Source organism: Strix uralensis, chromosome 5, assembly GCF_047716275.1.
Source record: "Strix uralensis isolate ZFMK-TIS-50842 chromosome 5, bStrUra1, whole genome shotgun sequence".
In the NCBI taxonomy this organism is placed as follows: Eukaryota; Metazoa; Chordata; class Aves; order Strigiformes; family Strigidae; genus Strix; species Strix uralensis.
This window is the reverse complement of record NC_133976.1, coordinates 7,755,774-7,778,050: the sequence shown is the minus strand read 5'-3', so window position 1 is coordinate 7,778,050 and position 22,277 is coordinate 7,755,774. Positions and strand designations below refer to the sequence as shown.

The window sequence follows — 22,277 nt, the reverse complement described above, 5'->3', positions numbered from 1 at the left end:
TTTCCAAGTATTGGACGGGAATATCTCCATGAAACACCGTGTGTGTCCTGCATGCCAAGTTCAAGGCAGGTGACTGCTTGGGTGTAATGTCACACTTGGGAAAAGGCGGACACACACACGAGTGTCAAGACTTGCTGTCTGAAGAGTGATGTCTTTGCAGGTGCTTGGCAAAATCACTTTTGATGTGAAGAAATTTAAAGGTGGAAATAAACACACTTGGTAGGAACAGTAAATAATGACTGCTGTGTCGTGGTAGGGGGGTCTGGAGCATCGCACATACTCCCTGTTAAAAACTAGAGGGGCAGTGACCCGTCGGACTTGTCTGAAGCGTATTAGAGGTCTGTATGCATTAGCAAACCTATCAAGGGTTTAATTTCTACGAGAACAGGTTTGGTTTGTAGGGTTTTGATATCGAATATGCTTCCGACTCAGGCAGAGTTAGTGCAGGACTGGGCTGGAGCCTGGAGGAGGGGGGGGTGTGAAAGTGAAACCTGTGGAAAAGCAAAACTGGAATTGAAGACATGGTTTTACTTCTGTCCTAATGGAGCTGTAACGGAATATGTGTGCTATCAGAAATAGATGACTATTTTGCTAATTCTCAGTTGCCACTCATTACAGGTTTAGCAGTGCCTCAGTGTAGAAGACAATCTATTTAACCTTGTTTTAATAGGTAAATTCAGTTATGATGGTACGTTATTAGTAATTCTTATTTTTATCTGGGGTCTCTTTTTGGCCGTGGAAAGTCAAATAGAAAGCTACACTAAAAACATCCTAGAGACAAAATTATGTCTCAGTACTTTGAGAATGGAGGAGATAAAAATCACATTTTGCATGTGAGTCTGCACTTGCATACTCTTTTTCTATCACAGTTGATTAGAAAGATAATTATGTATAAATAGTTGTCTCTTGTAATTGGCCTTTGCCTCTTTCAGGAGTCATTCTGTAATGTCACAGTTTAGTGTTTACTGTTGTGAAATTGATATGGATTTCACAGCGCCTGGACTGTGACATCCGAGGCAGAAGGAGGAAACCAAAGAGAAAAGGGTATGCTGTGTCAATTTGTTGGTAACACACCATCTGTTAATGATGTGCGCCGGTACAGTGCCTACTCTGTCCCAAAAAAAACTTCAGAGCACCTTATCGAGATGATCAGTAATGACCAGATCAAGAGGAAACCTACTCCTGCACTAAAATGCATCTGCCTCTGGGGTGAAATGTGGTGACTTTAAGGCAGGAGCTGTAAACCAGAAGAATATTGTGACCAGCTGGACGGTTGGAGGGAAGTGCTAGAGAAGAAACCATGTGTAATGTATATATGCAAGGACCATGAGTCTGTAAGTCATTTAATTCCTAGTTTTCACATACTCACTCCCAGCAGATCTTGGACACCCTTGAGAGTGTGAAAATGCAGTGTGGTGGGTTGACCTTGGCTGGCCACCAGGTGCCCACCAAGCTGCTCCATCAGATCCCCTCCTCAACAGGACAGCTAATGGCTGTGGAGGGCAGTCAGCATAAATCCCATAGTTTTAGCCATATGAAAGGAACCTTTACTTCCTCAGTGTCATATCTCAAACTTCACCTTTACCCGCTTCACTCACTGGGTGTGCTCAGTAGGCAGAGGAACCCTTTGTGTAGCACCTCGTCACTGACCTCTCCAACTCCCTGTTGTGTTTTTTTTTTTTTTCCCCTCTCATTTTCTTTCCAGGCCCTTTCCTTTCTTTTTGCATTGCTGTGTCAGGCTTGATTCTAGTTCACTTACTGGGTTGTTCCTCCTCTTGTGCCCTCAAGACAATCATGCTGTACAAACAAACAGCACATAACAAAAAAGTTTGGCTTCCAGGAGACCTTTCCAATCCTGTAGCTGTTTTGTCAGAGGTGCAGGTGTGCTGCTTGTGGAAGGAGTTGCTGCTTGTACCACCCTCTGTTTCTGTTTTGCCTTTTAAGTGAATCCCCCAAAGTGCTCTTCCATGAGTTAATCTCTACCTCCTTTTTTGTGAGGCAGGTAAACATAAAAACCAGTTTACAGAGGGAGTAGCTGAGAGTGTTGGGAACTGGGAGGGCGTTAAAGGAGTTAGGTGGGAGGGTGGCTGTTTCAAGACACTGGATATATTGTTCAGTCTTGAGCGATTTGCCGAAGGACAAAGTGTGTGCCAGTAGCAGAGTCAGAAATAGCATCCAGGAGAGCTGCCTTTAGACATTATTTTTTTCTTGAACTTACTATTCCCTCTGCACACACATGTAAACAAAACTCTGGTTTTACTGAACACCTGCCTGAGATTACAGCAGAGACCTTCACAGCAAAATATTCTTTTCTTTGAAATAGAAATTCTCTGGTGATTTTTATTTATTTATTTTTTAAAATCCTGTAACATATCTGAATATGCGATACTAATGTTTATTCTTAGGGTCACCACAGATACTAGTTTCTGTAGGTGAATATCCTAAGGTGTCCCTGATCCTCCTTTCCTCAGAATTCAGAGGTCAGTGACACCAATATGAGTCAGGATAGCTGAACGATGCAGCCCTAACGTACATTGGTGATTTTTCTGATTGAGGTGAAGTTTGAAAGTTTCCCTTGGTCTCTGGGAAGGTAAAGATTTCATTATAAATCTGCTTTCCATCTGTAAAGCAAGAAGCCAGATAATTGGCATCTGGTGGGATAATTTGCTGTGAAAATGAACACAGTAATTTAGGGCAGGCGTAGCTATTCCCTAAAATCTGTGAAATATTTGAGCTGAGTCTCTCCAGTGTGAGCGAAGTTTTTTTAGGAGGTGCTGATACAGAGCACATTTTCTGTGGTTAATTTGATGTACGTGAAATAAACTGCAGATATATTGATAAATTATGTAGTAAAACTGTAGCAATGTGTTCAGTGTTCATTTTTTCCAGATCACTTGAGTTCTAATTTTTTTTATCGTTTTTCATTCCAGATTACCATCATGAGATATATAAGATCTCTGACTACAGCAATGATGTTAATGGGGAGACCAAAGAAACACAACCAGTTTTTTTAGGTATGTGCTTGTGTTGATTAATTTCCGAGCAACATAGCGTGGCCATTTGCAATTAGGGAGGAAAAAAATCTCTGCAAGCACAGGAAGCGCCTGCCATTGTTTAATATGACGTTCTTTTCAAGACCCTTTTATTCTACGAATTGCCAATATATCCTTTATTAACACTGCTAAAAGTTGTAATTTCAGACATAAATGTTTATTAGTGTCTACACACAGTGCTAATTATCACTCACTCAGAGCCAGATGCTGACTCTGCAGTTTTGCAGCTCTGTGCTCACCCCATTTACATTGCATATTCGCTGGCATGCTTCACTGGCAATAGTTTGTGTAATTGGGGTATTACATCTTTGACATCTGGATAACAGAAATTCAATTTCCAGGAAGCTGCTATTTGTTTGGTTTTGCTTCTGCCTTGGGTGGGATAGAGGATTAATGTGCTGTCTTAATGTAATGTCCTTTCACCTCTGTAGCTTGCCTGCTAATCCTGCCATGGCAAAATTAAATTAAATCAACAGTTAAAAATGTGTAAAGAAAACAGAGAAGTAATATAGAGTCTGCAGCATGATATATACTACAGCATGATAGGACTGGTTAGCAGCGAACCTTTATTGTCCTGCCTGTGTGCTTTTTGTCCCGATTAACTCCTCAGCTACAGAGTGCTTCTTCCTTTCCTGCTTCCAGCCCCCTCCTGTCACATCTAGGACCTCACCTGGGTGGGTAAAGCACGTATTGGCAAAAATTTGGCGGGCCAAATTCAGAGGAGTAAGGGCCAGATTTTTGAGCTACCATCATGACTCTTGCTGTATAAAGCAAGCTCTTGGACACCTTGCTCAGGCTTTGGAGAAAGCAGGTGCCTTTGCAGTGAGAAATTTGGGGGTGTCTGCCTCTCCTTAACTGCACCAGGAGCCTAAACATTTTTGTAGGGTGGTTCAAGGTTTCTGTAGTCTGAGCATGAGTCCTGGAGCCAGCAAGAAGCATTGGTCCCAAGTGTGTGAATCAGCACCTGAAGCCAATCCTCATGCAAAATGCCTTTGTCTGCTTAATTCATAGTGCCACATCCTCTTGTAGAGATCAGCAGCAAATGGGAGAGAACAGGGGGATGTCTTGGGCAGCGTGGAATCTTATGACAGTTGGAATATTTACACAGGGGTGAGAGCTGTGTGAAGTTCCCTTCTCAGCTTCTTGCCGTTAGGATTTTGAGCAAGTATTTCTTCCCTACACCCATTTCCAGGGAGAAGCGAACACGGCTGCTGTACTTTATGTTTGGATTTCATGTTCTGTAAGCACTTTCGGTGGAGTCTGATAAACCTGATGGAGTGGCCTCCACCAGAGGTTTATTTTGAATGCTTTCTCTTCCAACCCTAAATCATGATAAAGCTTGGCAGGAGTTCTGCACTTACTTGCTTAACCCAAGATGCTTCTAAGGATGTGCAGGAGTCTGTGCTTTGACATCTGTGCCATGAGTCCAGTTGATTTTGATTTTTGGTTTGGCTGTGTTGTCTTTGGGTTTGGTGTGGGGTTCTTTTTGAGTATGCCCAGCTTTTCATTGCGACTGAATGTGCTCTGGCATTTATGTGCCTAAAGTTCACCTATTTCAAGAGCTTGTCAGAATTTAAGCCTTAAGAATGTGAGTCCTATCAAGGATCTTCCTGATCAGGTACTGAATCAGCCCACCTTCAGTTGCAATTAAAAGAAAAAGGTGCTATTTCCTGATGATGTCCTGAGCATCCAACTCTTGTATTTCCTCAAAGCATCTTGGTTTTGACAAGACTGAATGACTTATAACCATGCAAGATTGTAGAGTAGGCTTTTTTTTTTTTTTTTTTCCTTCGGGGTTGGGTTCAATTCAGTAAGTTACTCAGAGCTCATATAACCTTATCCACTTTATTTTTGGTGGGTTACTTTGGTGTCCACTTCTATCCAGATTCCTAGTGACAAAGGCACTGATCTGAGATGTAGGGAAAGCAGTGTCAGGGACTAAATTAGGCTGAAAGCACTTGAAATCTGAGCTCCCACCTTTCAACAGGGATCTGGGATGAGTGACACTTGGCATTCCAGCTTTCCTTCAAAAAATTTCACATTGCATGGAGTAATTTTTCATTGTGCTTCATGAATGGTGGGATCACAACACTTTCTCCAGCTCAGTGTCCTGTCCACTAATAAGGAGCTTCAGGGTATAATCTGCTTCACTTGATTTCACTTTTTATGCCAGAATTCATCCTAGAAGGATGTTCAGTCCAGTGTGTTGGTTTAGAGTCAAGTTTGTTTTCCAGTTTAGGTTTGTTCTTCAGTTTACGTGATCCATGGGATCAGCTGTTGAAACATCAATGTGATGCAGCCTTTAGTATGTGAATAGATGCTAAGATACATCATTGAGACTATTACCTTTAGAAAAGGTGAAATGTTAATGCCAGTATATAAACGAGTGAAGCTTTATCAGGAATGGGATGTGCATATGTTTTGGTTGCAGAGTTGAGAATGATGAACTCAAACTGAAGAGATGAGGGGAGCTTCTAGGGTAAATGAGTAAATTGGAAGAATCCAGTTTGTTTAACATGCAGATAAATTAAGGATCAAGTGTCAGGAAAGACCTGTTGAACCTAGGTGGTCTGTTTTGTACCCGCACAGATGGACAAAACATGGCTTTGTGTAAATGTAGGCTGAAAATTGGAGGAAGCTTCAGTGCAATTAGAGGAACGTGGTACTGGACGTGACCTCTGGTTGTGATGGTGTGAAGTCCAACTGCTTTTTTGAATGGAGCTTGGTAAACTGGGGAAGTTTGCTCATGTGATGCAGTGTTGGAGCAGGAGATGTGGTAGCTTGTCCTCTCCAATCCTTTGTTCTGGTAAGACGATAAACAAGCAGTCACACCTTTCTATGTGAAGGACATACTAAACACAGCCTTTACAAAATTCGGGGCGGGGGGAGATGTCGCTACTGTATTTTGTAGATGAGGACTGGCATCTGTTTTGTTTTGAAGGGAAGGGCTTAGTTATCTGATACCAGGAGAGACTGCTCGACCTGAAAACGAGGAGGCAGCCCAGAGTGAAGTGCTTAAACCTTGAGTATGGATAAGATTTAAGACAGACCTGACTTCAGCTTTTACCAGTTATCAGCATAAACCTTCTGTCGCAGGGCTGCTAGCCCAGACTTGGAAATACAAGCCCATGAGGGGACTGTACACCCATGTGTTGTGAACAATGCTGGTTAAACCTAGCTTGTCTATACAAAAAATATCTTTTGCAGACAGCACATTGGTTTTTTTTTTTTAGTCTTAATATTTTATTATCATCACAAAAAAGCGGAAATATAATATACCTCCAGACTGAGTGTTTTTACAGTGCTTTCAACTTGAAATCCAGGCTCTATGTTTGAAAGGTTAATGTAGAAAACTAATTATATTATCCTGGTAATCAAATGTGTGATGAGACATTTGTCTGTGTAATTAACAGTGAAGAACTTTTATAGTTTCATAAAATCGAATGCTATGCACAGTGTGCTTGGAGCATTTGTTTTGAAGAGATGTCCAAAACAGAGATGTTTATGACTGATATAAAGTGGAACTGAAATGTACTGTAATGCAGGTGTCTGTGCATTTTACAGCATTTCGCATTGTTGAAATGGAAGGCAGCAGATTAATAACTTCACTATGTCATGGTAAAAATAAATAATGTGTTCTTGGAGCAGGGGAGCGATGCATAAGTTACTAATTTCAAGAATTTATTCTGTCCCAGAAATAATATCCTTTGCAATTTATTCACAGAGAAGAAGTTGACTTAACACAGGTCTGTGAAGTTACTTGTTACTTTTAATAGAACTGTATTCCAGGTCTGATTGTTGCAATAGTAGATTCTGTAATTAAGACTGCATAAAAGTTTATGTATCTCTGTTCTCTGGTGATCTAACTGTAAAGCATTTGCCTTTGGGGCTGAAGCATGATCTTGACCTGGGATGTTTCCAAGAACTGGGGGAGGTTGTTGCATATCTATTATTTTTCTTAGTTATATAACTCCATTAATATATACATTTATTGAACAGTTGCTCACTTGTCCTTTTCTGAGCAATTTAGCTGTTGCAGTGTGGCACGAAAAGTGTGTAACTTAACGCTTCTGTATCTGCTCCTGTTGGGTGTTTTGAAACTGTTTCACCAAGGTCTTCAAAAGAGTGATTTTTGTGCTGGTGGTGGCCAGGCCACCTAGGCTGATCCAGCTTCCAGAGAAATAACCCCCCAAATCCTGAATGGTCCCAGGATCCGATCCTGGTTTTGATTCTGCAAATTGCTTTGCTTACATTAGTATTTGTGATGCTTGTTAACTTTCTGTGTCTTGCTGTAGGCAGGGCTGTCAATCAACCCGTTTGCCTCTACGCTTCATTTGAGAGTAGGGTGTCTAATTTGAGGGTGATCCAGTTTTCCTGCAGGTATAATCTTAGTGCGTTGTGTGATGACGTGAAGATGGGAAAGTGCATTTAAATGGCATTTTAGAGCACTGCTAAGATGCCTCAACTAAGACAGCTTAAATGTCCCTATATGTTAGCTTAGGGTAATCAAAGTCCCCAGCTCGTAACTCATGTTGCTTGTGTGACCCTCTGACATTGTTCGTGACCACTGCTCTCCCTGCTGACTTGGGGTTTAGGTTTTTAATTTGCAAAGCGTGTTGTTGCCTGTGTTACTTGTTCAATATAGGTTCTTAGATGCCAGCAAAGACTGGGGATCGCTTATTTGAGAAATGCATGCTTACCCCATCAATTTAGCTTCACAGATGCCCCATTCAAATTAGCCACAGAGCAGTCACAACAACTTTCCATGTGATTTGGGAAGTCTTTGATCTGATAAGGAATCTTGCACATGGCTTCTCTATTTTCCCCATGCTGACTTTCACAATTTTCTATTTCAGGACCACTTGCGGTGCAAGATGGCAGTGGCAAAAATATCTTGAGTTTTGAAAGTTATGGTTTGATATGGGTATAGTTTTTACTGAGAAGGGCTGGCTAGCTCCCTTCTGGGATAACTGTCTTTGAAGGAAATACTTGAATATCACGTAACATTCAGAAAGGTGTTTTGGTGAGTTCAGCCTGGCGGTGCAGCAGAGATGTGTGCCCTGCATGCACGTTCCTCTGGATTCCTTGAGCTGCTCTGAATTAGCCCTTACAAAATCTTCAAACACGGCAGCTGAGTTTTGCTGGCCTTCTTCCAGGAAGGTCAGCCATCAAGTGGTGTCTAATAAACCGTCATTTAATATGTTTGATTATATAACCCGTTGCAATTATTTATTATTTTTTTATTGAGCTTTCAAGCCATACACATTGACTTCCACTTTCTCTTACCTCTGAAGCCTTGTTTCCTTACAAACCAGGCTAATGTTGTCAGCTCACATGTGCTTGGCTGGCTGGCTGTCGCTGCCATTCCTACAGTCCTGATAGCTTCGGAACTCGCCCACCAATTTCAGCCTACTCTGACACAAAGGTGGAAATCTGTGAGATTCACAATTACCTTCAACAGGCAGCCTGATAGAGGAAAAAGCCCTATTTGTACAGCCAAGAAAGGAAAAGTTTCTGTAGGAGTTTCATCTGCTAAAAGACAACACAACATAAAACTAGACAGTAAATCATAGAAAATCAAACCGTTGAAAAGGTCAACTACTCATTTATATTTCCCAAAACATGAGAAGCATAAATGTTAAAGATAAATTAATTGCAACATATTGGTCCAAGAGATTATGGTTATTTGTTTATATAAGTCAAAGGAAGAGAACACCAAATACAGACAGTTGTCCAACCTTAACTCTATTCAGTCATTCATACACTTTGAAACACACGTGAATTGCAAATGTGGTTACCATTTCTCTAATACTGGATAAAGATTGATATTTTAACATATGGGTATGGTTGCATATAATTTTACAATTCTTCGTAGCACTATAATAATATTTGACAAATTATTCAGAAAAAGTATAACTTGTTTGTAGGCAGTGTGCTATATTAAGTTTAATAAGCATTATAGTGAAAGAATGGTCAGGCATATAGGGACAAAGAATGGAATTAATGAGTTATCAATAATATTTTGTTAACTGGAGTTGTTTACAGATCTGTTGCTTCAGACAGGTGCACACTTAGCATGTGAATGCTACTTCATCTGAGAACAGTTCTGGCTTATATTTGTGCATTTAATTTTTAACGTTTTTACAACTTTCAAAGCAGGAAGTTTTTATGCTACGTACACTTTCAGTAAGGAAAGAAACTGAAATTAATTCTGGGGAAATTAGTTTTTATGACTGTTTAATATGTAGTATTTATAAAAGGGCTTTGTCTTGGTTTTTTTGGTGTGGGGTTTTTTTTAATAAGATTACAATCAGGCCACGTGGGAAAAATAGGTTGTATATAATGGGCCATCACAGAAACAACTATAATGGTAATTTTAAAAGATTGTCAATATGTTTTTGTTATTAATATCGTCTTTACATATAAGTTCCTAAATAAGGCTGTAATTTGCCATGCTTATCTGTTTTGAGTAGTATTTTGTAAGTATTTTAGTGTTTTGCAAGTAACTTCATTGGTTTCAGATAAAAGCAAAGGGATTACATGGGGGACTTGGGAAATCCAAAACCTCTAGCCTGCCAATCGGAGGCATTGCCATCTCCTCGGGAGTGGTGAGGACCCATGGGATATGTACAGGGAGAGGCTGAAATATGCACCACTCCTCTCAGGCCTCAACATCTATCTCAGCAGGCTTTTCACAGATAGGTGATGTAGATTTCTAGGTAATAAACTGATCCTTTTTTTTTTTTTTTGATGCTTGATTAGGGTGGCTCTTCTGTAGGACATAGTAGCTTGAGCTGTTTGGTTTTCTCTGTGCCCCATCTTCCTTTTTTTAATTTTTAAATTACATGGTTATTATCTGTGAAAATCATCAGCAGTGGAATAGCTGATAACAAAATGCTATCGTTGGGCTTCAGAGCTAATAGCCAAATGAGATAACCAGGGAGCAAGAAGTTAAATCTGTACCTGTGCCTGCCTGCAGATCCAGACAGTGTAACATCAGCTACTCTCCCCTTATGTTGGGAAGGATGCTGCTGTCGCTGGCCAGCTACAAATTAAAAGCTGTAAAAAGTCGTAACTGGGAGAGGGGGGGATGAAACTTGCGCTGAAGACTAAGTCAAGCTTGTAGCCTGTGTGTTTTTAATGCCCTTCCTTACAAAACAGAAGACATATTTAAAAAACAGAACACCCCCAAAAAAAGCACTGACAACAAAAAACGCAAACAGAAAAATCTGTAAAAATAACAACAAAAAAAAAACCAACCTGACAAACAAGTTCACAGAGAGGGAATCTCCCTGTTTTAAGTAGGGAGCTACCTAAACGCAAAGTCATGTTTACGTAGGATGCAAGTTCAGGGTTTGTTGCAGCATAAATGTAAGGGTTTTCCTGTTTGGAGGTGAGTATACTGATGTCCCTGTATAGGCAGGCTTCTATATGAAAGAACAAGGGACTAGAATCAAGGGTGAATAAGCTCAATTAACATTAATATTTTATGTATTTCGGTAAGGGAAATTTAATCTTTCCAACAGTGTGTCACCTGACCAGCCACGTAGCACACAGTCACTACACCCGACAGGATGAGGTGGGTGGGAAGCTTTTTTGATACTCGGATATATTTTGCTATTGAATAGAAATCTGAAACACCAGTGTAAAACTCTGAGAGCTTGGTGTGCTGTTAAATGGTACGATGGTAAGGGACGGCTTCACGCTCCGGTGTAGGGGGAGTGTTTGGAGCTTGAGTATGGGCAGATACAGCTAAACACAGGAGAAAAGCAGTCTTCAGTGTACGGGTCTGAGTATCTCAATAATGGGAGTCTGGTGGTGGTTTGCAGCCTCTTGAGGTTGGAAACTGCAAACAGTCAACCCCTGGTTGGGTTGGGGCCAAAAAGTGCCATTTTAAAGGAATTGGTGCTGCAATTTGTTAATTAAATCACACATAAATCCGCAGGCAAACCAGCAAAATAAATACAGTGCAGAACTTCTTGCAAAGGGTTTTTCTCACCACTTTAGCTGGAGTGGAAGTGGTGCTAGAATATCGCTGTATGGGGTTGACAAATATTTTTCTAAGTTTGGACTAGAAGCTTTCTTGCAAACCGCCCACTCTCCTTGCTGGATCAGGGTGGGCTGGAGCCAGCTGGCGCCGGCCCAGGGAACTGGTGCACCAGGTCAAGCAGGAGATGCTCTGATTCAGCAGAGGCTGGAATGGATCGTACAGCTCATCTCCCCTTCTGCTTATTTGCCTCCTAGAGCAAAAACTCCCTCTTCGGGCACTGCGCATCCCTAGGTACGCTGGGCTTGCAGTGTGTCCTGGCCACGTTGAGCTTGGCCCGTATTGGGGAGGGAGTTGCAGTTCTTTTAGCTGTCTGGTTTAGCCAGCTATTTAAGCATGCGCCTAAGTTTAGGCAAATGAATAGTGCTGTTGAGTTGATAAAGTTGTTCACATGCCTTGCATAAGCACACTTTCAAATACCTTGTTGAACTACAGATGATGCACGTCGCATCTCGGTTTTTGGAGGGTTGGTTTTTTTCCTTCTGAAGTTTCCTTTTCACTATCACTTTGCTAAAAATAGGTTATTTTGGGAAGCATGAATGTAATTGAATAGAGGATACCAAGTCTTGCTATATTAAGTATGCTATAAAGGAAGGTTGATACATCAATTTCTTGATCTTCGTTATTCCGTTTGCTTAGGATGTTTGATTTTTCTATTACTAGTAAAATACAGAAGCTTCTTATTTCAGAAGGGGCTATGAACACTTCCTTATTACTAGTGAAATGTAATGTATGCTTTAACAAGCAAAATAGCTGCTATCTGCCCAAAACACATATATTCATTGTGCAATCAGCAGTTTCATATGTAAAATTAATACTTAAATGGTGCCAGGAGTATTAAAGTATGTAATTGTTATTATTTAAATGCCCTGAATTTATTTGGAACAGTCACATTTTTCTTGTGTATGTTTTCATTTCGTTTTCATAATCTATATTTTTAAGACATCCAGCAGTTAGGCTATGTACGGTTATACACGCATTAGCTGCTTTTTAATTTATTCCTGTATAATCCAGTATTATTAAATTCAGGAGCTGATCCTGTTCATTAAAATCAATAGATGCAGTGTTGCTCTGTGTGTGTGCGTGTGGTGTGGTGCTTTTTGTGGTTTATCTTTTCTTTGTAGGATCTATCCTTCAGCATATAGCAAACTGATACGTAAAGGGTCTGATCCTTTAGGCTTTACTTGAGGAGAATATCCACTCGTGTCAATGCCTGAATAGGATCAGTCTCTTAAAAAGATAGTTTATTTGAAACTGCTGTAGCTATTATTATTTCATTCTGGAGAAAAATTATCTTACTCATCAAAGCTTTAGAAACAGCATCAAGAAAGCCAAGTTCAGCAGGTCTTTCAACTATGAGAGATGTCAACCATCACTGTGTTAAAGCGTAGCCTGGTACATACCAACGACCACTCAACCATCTCTTTTCCTTCCTGTCTTTATATATTTATTTTTGTACTCCAACTCTTATTGGCATCTAAAATCACTAATCTCTACCCATTACCGTTTTTGCTAATTTACAGTGATAACTGTGGCTCTGTTTTCATTAGGAGATGAAAGCCGGGAAATTAAAAAACAAATTACAGGGATGAGAAGATTACTGAATGACAGCACTGGAAGAATCTATCAACGAGTTGGCAAAGAAGGAGAAAAACTGAAGGAGGAGCCCCAAGATTTAGACTTAGCCTGGACCCAGCGCCTGAATCCCCCTGCAGAGTCCCAGGCGAGCCTTCATCCTTCACAGAGCGGTGCATGGAATGAATTATCACCCCAAGCTAGCCATTTTTCAGGGCAATATGGAACTCGATCCAAAACATTCCAAAATCAAACGCGAACTGTGGCATCCAATGGTATGATCTGCATTAGATACTGAGAAAAGTACTTTTTTTTTTCCCTCTCCTTGTACTGTACTAAATTTCTGCCTTTGTTGTGATGATTTATTGTACCGCTGCACTGAAAGCAGTTATAGTTCAGAGTCTACAAAATGAGCACATAGTTATCACTTTGAAAACGTGCGAAAGTGGGCACGGTGCATTCTGCTACCATCTGTCTTGGCTTTTAAAATGGATTCCTGGTGATAGGACAGAATTACTCAATGCTGTTACAGGCTTAATTTCTATACAGTACTTATAAAAACAGCTTTTGCCATTGTTATTAAATTCATAACTAATTAAGTGTCAACCTCTACCACTCCTCTTTGCAATGAGTAATGTAGCACTGTTGTGACACCACTTGCGGAGCAAGATTCTACTGACTTTCATAAGGGGATGGCATCAGCCTTATAACTGACCGCTGAACTTCGGGTACAAAATCCCATCACAGCCTTAGGCTTTTATTCTGATGGGACCATTGGAAAAGAGATGATGGAGTCTACCTATGAACAGCATGTACTAGGCCATGGTCCGCACTGGCAGATAATTCTGGTCTAAAGTAGATGTCAGTGTGCCCTTAAAATGCTTTTCTCTTGTTTTAGGTCCCAGAGAATGGAGGTTTTACTGCCAGATTCCTGAAAGTCTTTTTTAATGATCTAAATTCAGTTCAGAAAGTTTTTCTCCTGATATTCAACCCTAAATTTAGAGGGGAGGGTAAATTAAACGGGTACCTCAGTTCTAAATTCTGGAAGATAGTAAATTGTGAGATTGCGTTTGAAAACGTCATCAATTTCTACTTGATTCTCAAGGTGTTCGTACTTCCCAATAGGAGCATCTGCAATGTATTCTTCTCTAAAGGCATACAAGTTCTCATTGCTTGTAACAGTTAAAAAGAAAAATACTATTACTATTCTTAGTACTGTCCTCTAGGAAGTACTGTCACTGCACGAAAAAAACATACAGCCCTAGGTTTCACCAGATTGACTGTTTCTCTGTAGAGACAGTGATTCACACAGAGATACTGGTTGACCTGGAGAAAGATGTTGCAGTAAGTCATGCTAGTTTTATTTATTTTATAATAGGAAAAAATGGTGGTTTGTTTTTTTTAAAGGTGCGGATCCAGGGGAGCAGGGGAAAACACTTGATGGGATTTAGCATCCAGGTCTAAAACTGTGCTCTCAAAATCCCGCCACAACAATCTTCTAAATATGGAAGGACCAGAAATTCATCACACATCTCCCTCTTTGCCCTGAGAGTCCCTGGGCACTGGCAAGGACAGTTCTCTGCATGCACAGAAGTGCCCAAGCCTGCACAGATTAGGTGCCTAGTTCCCGGATCCAGAAAGTAGGTGGAGCAGCACCTCTGTCCCCTCAGGGGCCTGATTCAGCATGTGAGCTAAAACATGTTGACAGGATTTGGCCCCATACACAAGAAAATGTCAGCACTTTAATTTTTTGTATGGGGAGGAAAGGTTCAGCTGATTTATGATCTTTTACAGGTTAGAACGGTCTGTGAGACAGTAGAAGGGTTGGGTTGAGTGAGCGCCTGGGCTGGACAGGAGGAATGCCCAGTCTCCCAGCTCTTGGTGAAGTGCACCAGGAGGCACCTTCCACCCCTCCCTCTGCAGCTGTCCTGCTGCACAAAGGAATGCAATCTTTTAGGTTATTACATAAAGATGGGCGTGGGCTCTCTCCTCTGGCCACCTTTGGAAAGATGATCTGCGTAGCTCTTTGGTTAGAAGTGTCTACCTCCAGTGGGGTGCTGCGATCCTGACAGACAGTTTTGCTGCTTTGGCTCTGAAGGGAAACTTCTGATGCATTTCTGGGCTGTGAGCAAGCTCTGAAACTGCTCCTCAGCCAGCACACAGCACTGCTGGATGGCCAGCATAACGTGCCTGATTCCCCCCATCGCTTGCGCTGGGAGCCTGAGCATCTAACACAGTATTTTAGATGTTATTTGAGGGATGGGCAAAGTCCTTAAAAGCTGGGTGTAGAAATGCTGAACAATACCTCAAGGGAGATGTTACTCCTTGGTACTTACCATGGTGTTTAAACTCAGCAGAGCAAAACTGTGTAGGTAGGAGGTAAGCTTATTACGTGGGGCTGTCGGGCCTAAGTCATCACTGGGGAGGTGTCCAGCCGTCTGTAGCGGGCGTCTGAGTCCAGAAACTCTTTCTGTCCATTGTGGATAGATAATGTAAAGGAAGCCAAGATGTATGTTGTAGGCCACCTGAATTACTCAAATTTGAATGTAACAGGCATGCTAAATCCATCTAACTAATATATTTATCTACTTGCATGGTAAAGGTGGTTCAAGGAGAGGCTGGAATGGATGTTTAACAAGTGCTGGTATAGAAAGTGGTCCTGAAAAAGGTATTGGCAAAAAGAGAGAAAAGGAGGAATGTGGGGAGCCTAGGCATTGCAGCAACAGCGGGAAGAGTAGGAATATACTTGAAAAACGAAGTGATTTATTTCAAACTAGATTTAAAGCAACAGTTCCACAAGTCAGGATGTTAGGTAGACATCTGTGACCCACTGCATTTAGTGGAAACCTCTTGGGGCTACAAATGACGAGTAACATGTCTGCCCTGTTAGAAGCAACAAAGTCATATAGTCTGTCTAAAACATTTCAGTTTTGTTTCTTTTGTTCTGTAGCAAATCCAGCAGTGATGCAGCAGCTGAATTGCTTTTTGGTTGTGTCAGGATCATTTTCAATGGATTGCACTTGCATGCTTTTCAAATATAAACTTGTGGTAGCAATGTTACACCAGGTGAATTCACTCTCAGCAGACCCAGCTGTGAGAACCACTGTCCTGGGCTACTTGCTGCTCACACAGGGAAGCAACTAATGTATTTGTGTCGTATCCTTCTCTCAATCATGCAAGCTGGTATCAAATTTGCCTGCTGGCTAACTTCCAGAAGAGAGGGAGATGGCTCTTTAAAGACTCCTTCATAAAAATAAAAAGTCTGTTCTCCTTTTAAAATTAAAAATTGATTTATAACAAGTTGAAAAGGGTTGCTTTTGTCCTCTAAAAATGATAAAGATAGTGCTTGGAACAATGACTGAGAACACTCTACAAGATGTTTCTTACAACACAGTAACTGATCAGAGGAGGGAGGATAGAAAGAAAATAAAAAACCCTCATGAATATGTATGAAGTCAGTAGAACCCTGCTTTGATTTAAAATATTGGTGGTCTCTTTTCCCATTTCCAGTACCTATGGTAGATTTACATGGGTAATTTCTATCAATGCTAATGGAGATTATAATGTAAATCCCCTGTGCCTCAATGGGAAAATAGACCCTTTGGTTTTCCATCAGGAGCCTGTGTGTCTGCGTGCTTTCATTAGGAACATGTTACATTGCAACAGGAAAGATGTACAGGTATTTACTGATACAATTTGTCCAAGTTTTCACATGCAATTCACCACGATGTAGAGTGTTTGTTAAGAAGGAAACAAAAGCCGCCAGCCCTGTCTCCCACTGTAGTCTTTCAGATATTATTTCCAGAAGCCCACTAGAATGTTGGATTCTGATCAAGAGAGGGGACAGGCTTTATCCCGAGGAGCTTATTAGTCTATAACACAACTGAGAAAGCACTGGAGGAAGGATGTTATTACTATGTATTTGTCTTCCTTTAATAAAATTCTCTGAATTTCCTGGGACTTTGTTTCTGGAGTACCTGCTTTTCTCACTGAAAAGTACAGAGTTATGCCAATGCTGTTAAATTATAAGTAGTCTTGAACCTCATATACTTAAAACTTTTACCTTTAACAGATAGGTAAAGGGTATCTGTAGAGCCAGGTTGAGGGATTCTGAGTAATCTGCAGCAAAGCTAAAGATAACATTATTTTTTTTCCCTCTGTCCCTGTAACAATGAGGTAAACGCTTTATGGACCATTAAAAAGATAAAATCCCATCCATGCCCCAAGGAACTTTCAGTGAATAGACTGTGTACAAAGGAAGGGTGAGATCAAACTAGGCAGAGTCCTGCTGAGTCAGTAACCTCTTTTTGTTTTAATTTGAGACTCAGCCTGTTTTCCAGATCACTTTTTACTTTTAAAAACTTCGTTTATTTACAGCTGAAACCTTGGAAAGAAGCAGCTGGTGGAACTGTTGCATTCCTGTTTGCTAGATTTGTAAAGATTCTTAGCTGCTCCATTTATCTTAATGCAGTATTAACAGTTTTTGACCATGGATGATATTTTAAAATACCAAAATTTGTAATTGCAGTAGTGTGGACAATCTAAATATCTGAGGAAAGGAGGAGAGCAACACCCAGAAGATGTCAACAACCTTTAAGTGACGCATCAGTTTAGCTTCACAAGTAGCTCACTTTTGGGAGAAAGACCACCAGTTTGCTCAAGTCTCATAGATGTTGCTTCAGAACTGAAGGACTGAATGGAAGGAGGTAGAGAACAAGTGCCTGGGAAGGGAGATTTGAGGATGGAGGGACACGCTGGAAGAACTAGGAAAGGGTGGGAGCGATTTAGCAGTGACAGGATTTTTAGCCATTTCAAATGAGGATTTGAAGTCAGGGGATCTGTGTGGGTCTGACATCAGGGACCTCTGATGAAAGAACACAAACCAAACCTGAAAAGGTATTAATAAACTGTTTTGACTTCAGAGGAAAGCAAAAGTAATAATGAAAAATGGGAGGATTTATGAGCGAAATTAAATGAGTTGCTTATGTTCACTTTAGCTAAGTAATGATTAAAGGGCACCTGATAACTGTCAAGCTATGGAGGAAAAAGGGAAATACATTCTCTGAAGTCCACCACATGGGACACCAAGCAACGTGATTTTTGTTAGAACCATTTGTACCTATCTTCATAAAATGATCTTGCATGTTTTGATGAGCAGTAAAATAGCCATCAATTTCAGTGACTGTAAGCACATTTTGAAAGGAAGGGGGGTGCATCCCATCTGGCCTCAGTTTCAAGCAGGTACTGCTAGGTGTCTTGCTGAATTTTGAAATTTTTATTTGCACTGCTAAAGCTAGGGATACAGCTATTTTGAAATAAGTGCAGGATACAACTATTCAGGTAAAGCTTGAAATATCTCAGCTGTAGCCTGTCCCAGTTCAGGACCTACGATGCTAAACTTGTGGAACGCAAGGCAGTAATAAAAGCACTGCTAAGGGCTAGAACTAAAAGTATGTAAATTCAGATAAACACTAGTAAGAATTACTAGAAAAGAAGAATCTGTTGAACTACTGTATTAATTTTCAAAGGGCAACTATGGAAAGCCCGTCTTATAGGTCACAGTGCTGGAAAACATGCCATAGAAAACAATCCCACCCTAGCAAACAGAAGAACAGATTTGAAAGGTTTCCTTGCTGGTGGTTCTTTTCCATCCTGGTGGATTTTTTCTTTCCAAATAGGGTATTTATTTTAATTCTCAATTTTTCACGTAGTAAAGAATCACATGTAACATTCAAGCAGTTTAAAAATTCTTAGGCCCTCATTTAATGTACAGTATAAACCTTTATTACACAGACTGTCTTCATTCTTTGTAAGACTGTTCTGGGAGATGGGGTTTTTTTGTGTGTGTGATAAAGTGGGTATGTTTATAATGAGGTTTGGTGCTATTGTTATTCAAGATGAACTAGCCTGACAATAGAGAGCCCTGCTGTGAAGAGTGCATTGTATTCACACTCTGAGCAGTCTTCTCCAGCCTGTGTAACATTGCATCCCCTACTGTATATAATTGCATGTACTAGTAATTGGATAAAAACTAGTGTCCCCTTCCTCTTAAAAGTGATCATGTTGAAAATTATTTCCTTTTTTGCTGTGGATCTGATTTCATGATAGGGTATATTTATAATAGTTTCAAATGCCTGCTGGTAATTGTTGTTTGGGTGTTTTTGTGTGGGGTACAGCATCTCTCTCCCATTTTGTTTCTCTCTCTCTCAGGAGAAATACCAATGGTGAATTCATCAATTGGACCAAACTGCTGTACGTGTAATTGCCAGTCAACCCTACAGGCTATTCTTCAAGAGCTCAAGACCATGCGAAAATTGATGCAGATTCAAGCAGGTACAATGATTGGTCCCATACATGCATATCCATGACAAACATCTAGTTGAAGATGACCCTGCTCATTGCAGGGGGGTTGGACTGAATGATCTTTGGAGGTCCCTTCCAACCCAAACTATTCTATGTTCTTGTTAGGAGGAATGGTCTAGTAAGACAGAAATCTATGTGGAGACTTAGGAAAACCTGGTCTGTTTCCTGCTCTCTTGACACATCGTTCAAAGTCAGATTTTCACAGGCTTCTTGGAAATACATTTACTTCTTGGATCCTTACCTGTAACATGGGATATTATCTTGTAGGAATCTTTTAAGGCTAAAGTAAAAAAAAGACCTAACGTGATTAGATACTCTATTAGTGGGAGTGGGTAGGTGAATATGCCATAACCACCCCCAGTTTGTGTTCACAGTGTATACATTCAGAGGTGCAAAATGCTACTTTACCTGTTGTCTGCTTACCAGTTCGCTGATCTTAGGGGCAGAAAAAAAAAAATTAGAAGGCCACTTAAGAGTTATTGTATAACACTTCTTTCAAGTTACAGCTCTGTGGTAGCCTCAACTGAGCTAGCTGCTGCATGTTGTGGCCTCCACCCTTCTTCAGGCTGGTTTACCAGTTCTTTCTACTGGCTGAACCAGCAATAATCTGTTCATTGGGGAAAACCATTGAGTCTAGTTTTCTGCTAGGTTAGGAGTTGAAATAGAACAGTGCAGAGCCAGAAGAGCACTAGAGCCAGCAACATAACGAGACCATGACAGCTAGGAGTTAGGTAGGTCATCATAGGCTGCTCTGAAACTGCAGCCTCTGTGCTTCCTAAAAATTAGTGTTAATACTAATGAGGAATTGGAGATTTTGTCAGTTGAGTTGCCCATCCAGTGTGAGTGATGGGGAGTGGAGCCATGGAGGTTTTTCTCTTAAACTGACTGGATAAGACCTCTGTTAGGAGAGGGAGTGTTGAGTAATTAACTGATATATGGGTGGAGTGAAGGACTGACTAAACTCCTTGTCTCCACGGCGTATAGCGCTTGAGTGAGTGACGGGAAGGATCAGACAGGTTTTGTAATATTAGTTGATACACATAAAAATGCTTTTCTAAAAGTCATCGATTTACAAAGAAGCACACAAATGACCAGTTTTACAGTCTGTTGGGACAGGGAATTCTTTATGGAGTTGCACTGATTTCATTGAAATTACGTGCATGATTAAAAATGACTTGTGGGTGAGAGGTACAGAACTGGGGTTTATGCCAGAAGAGCTGGCTCCTCAATAGCAGGAACATTTCTTATTTATTATGTGTCTACAGTATAAGTACCTTGTTAATTAGTGAATGTCTTGATTCACTGGGAATAATAGTTCATATTTTCTAGTAGGCATGAGATGATGGTTTTGCAGAGAAAAAAAATCATTTGGCATTTTTGTTGCTAAAAGAAAAAACTAAAATGCACACATATAAGCGAAAGTGTAATAACTTATTTTAGTATTGAAACACCCTTCTGTCTAAATGATAAACTACAAATTACAATCTTGTAAATCCTTACCAGAAAAGAAGTATCCCAGAAATCTTTTAATAAACAGTACTCCGAGGTTTATTTTTTTCCTCAAGCTTTGTAGATGAGGACTATTTGTCGTTCACTCGTAGCTCAAATGAGTTTGATTTGCATTTGTAGCACTTCTGGCTTTTTTTGGTTTGACCTTAATCTTACTTGATTCATCCAGACATATAACTGTATCTGAGTAGCATTCTGCTGGAGAACTCTCTCACATTGATACAGGTTCAGGATTGGTGCCTTAATTTATACAAATGATTGTGGATACTGGAAAATGCAAAATATTGATAAATACAAAATATGGTCTCTTAGATTTCAGAGGTAACACATGAACTGTCAGTTTCTGTGTATGAACAGAACTGACTGATGCAACTTTGGGTTATTTTTTCCCAGAAATTAAACCATTGAATAGTATTTTCACTCATTCTTGACATAATGGTACTTGAAATGTTCTTGCTGAGCTAATTAACTTGGTGACTACGTTCATAAAAATAACTGTAATTGCATTAGCACTTGTATTATCTTTATCAGGAAAAGATGCTCAAAAACAATGAGATTCTCAGTCATTCAGGAGGGTATACAAATTAATCATTACTTAAGTCCTTCATTTCACCAACCATCCAGTGGTCACTAGGAAAAAGAACCATGTATTCCTCATTTTCCTAAAATGCTGTTCATCAGTATGTCTTGAAAAACCTCATAGTGGAGCTCAGTGTCATTATCCGCATTGTACAGATTGGAAAATTATGCAAAGGTGATAAAATGTAACTGTTTCACATGCACAAACAGCCCTGAAACCATACCACTTATCTAGAAGATAAGTTCAGTATGTGGGTAGTTTAATAGTGCATCTGTGTGGTTATACATGTGCTTTTGTCTATAAATTTAATTCATTGCTTTCTTTCATTCAGTTGGGACTCAAAACAGACAGCAGCCTCCTGTTCCTCTGATTTGTGCACAAAAGTCAACAATATCAAGAAAGAGAAATAAAAAGAAAAAACTGCCTCTCAAAACTTTTGAACCAGTTACCATGAATAAGAAACCCAACCCTGCAGAGCATGAAAAGAAGCTATCAGCAAACTCGGAACGATCGAGTCTGCAAGCAGTTGACCCCCCGCTAAAACCAGAAACCCCTGTTTCAGGATTTGGAATTATCCTTGAATCAGCTTCATCAGATGTAAGTTAATATTTTAATACGTGGGATCATGGGATTTTAAAGGACTAACTCATTCAGGAGAATCAGTACTCAAGTCAGGTTGATGTGCGTTCCCACTTTTTTTTTAGAATAAACAAGCAAATCTTGGGTAGGATTGAATGGAGACAGTAGGGTTAGAAGGGGGGAGTGCTGATTACAAAGTTTTTGGGATTTTTCTTCAACTTTCGTGAGTGTGTAGTTCTCCCTTGTGTTTGAGGCTGTCTGTTGTTTGAGCTTGCAGTGGAAACTTGTTCTTCACCTCTCCTGTTGCCAAAAGCCACCGTGAGATCAGCAGCCGTGAAAAGTGCTGCATGTATAAACTGTTCACAACCCTGTCATTTGCTGATGAGCACACATAGTCCAAACGTATGCCTTTATCCTGCCGAGGTGTATTTATGTGCTGTTTCAGGCCTGGCTGGTCCCACTGGCTTCAGGGGACTCCTCACCTCTATAAAGTTCGTACCTCCAGTCTTTGCTGAATTGGGTCATTTGGTCTTCATTGCTGTGGTTGCTGGGTGAGAGCCTTGACACTGTT

General features: G+C 40.4%; 1 protein-coding gene across 2 annotated transcripts in view; it reads left to right on the top strand.

Moving 5' to 3' along the window:
• Window positions 1-22,277, top strand: part of BEND7 (BEN domain containing 7) — a 48,299-nt gene that overhangs the window by 1,269 nt on the left and 24,753 nt on the right. For both annotated transcript variants that reach the window (XM_074869801.1, XM_074869802.1), the window contains exons 2-5: window positions 2,931-3,014; window positions 12,651-12,950; window positions 18,886-19,008; window positions 21,459-21,724. In XM_074869801.1, the coding sequence (XP_074725902.1) occupies window positions 2,931-3,014; window positions 12,651-12,950; window positions 18,886-19,008; window positions 21,459-21,724 (773 nt within the window). The remainder of the gene's footprint in view (window positions 1-2,930; window positions 3,015-12,650; window positions 12,951-18,885; window positions 19,009-21,458; window positions 21,725-22,277) is intronic.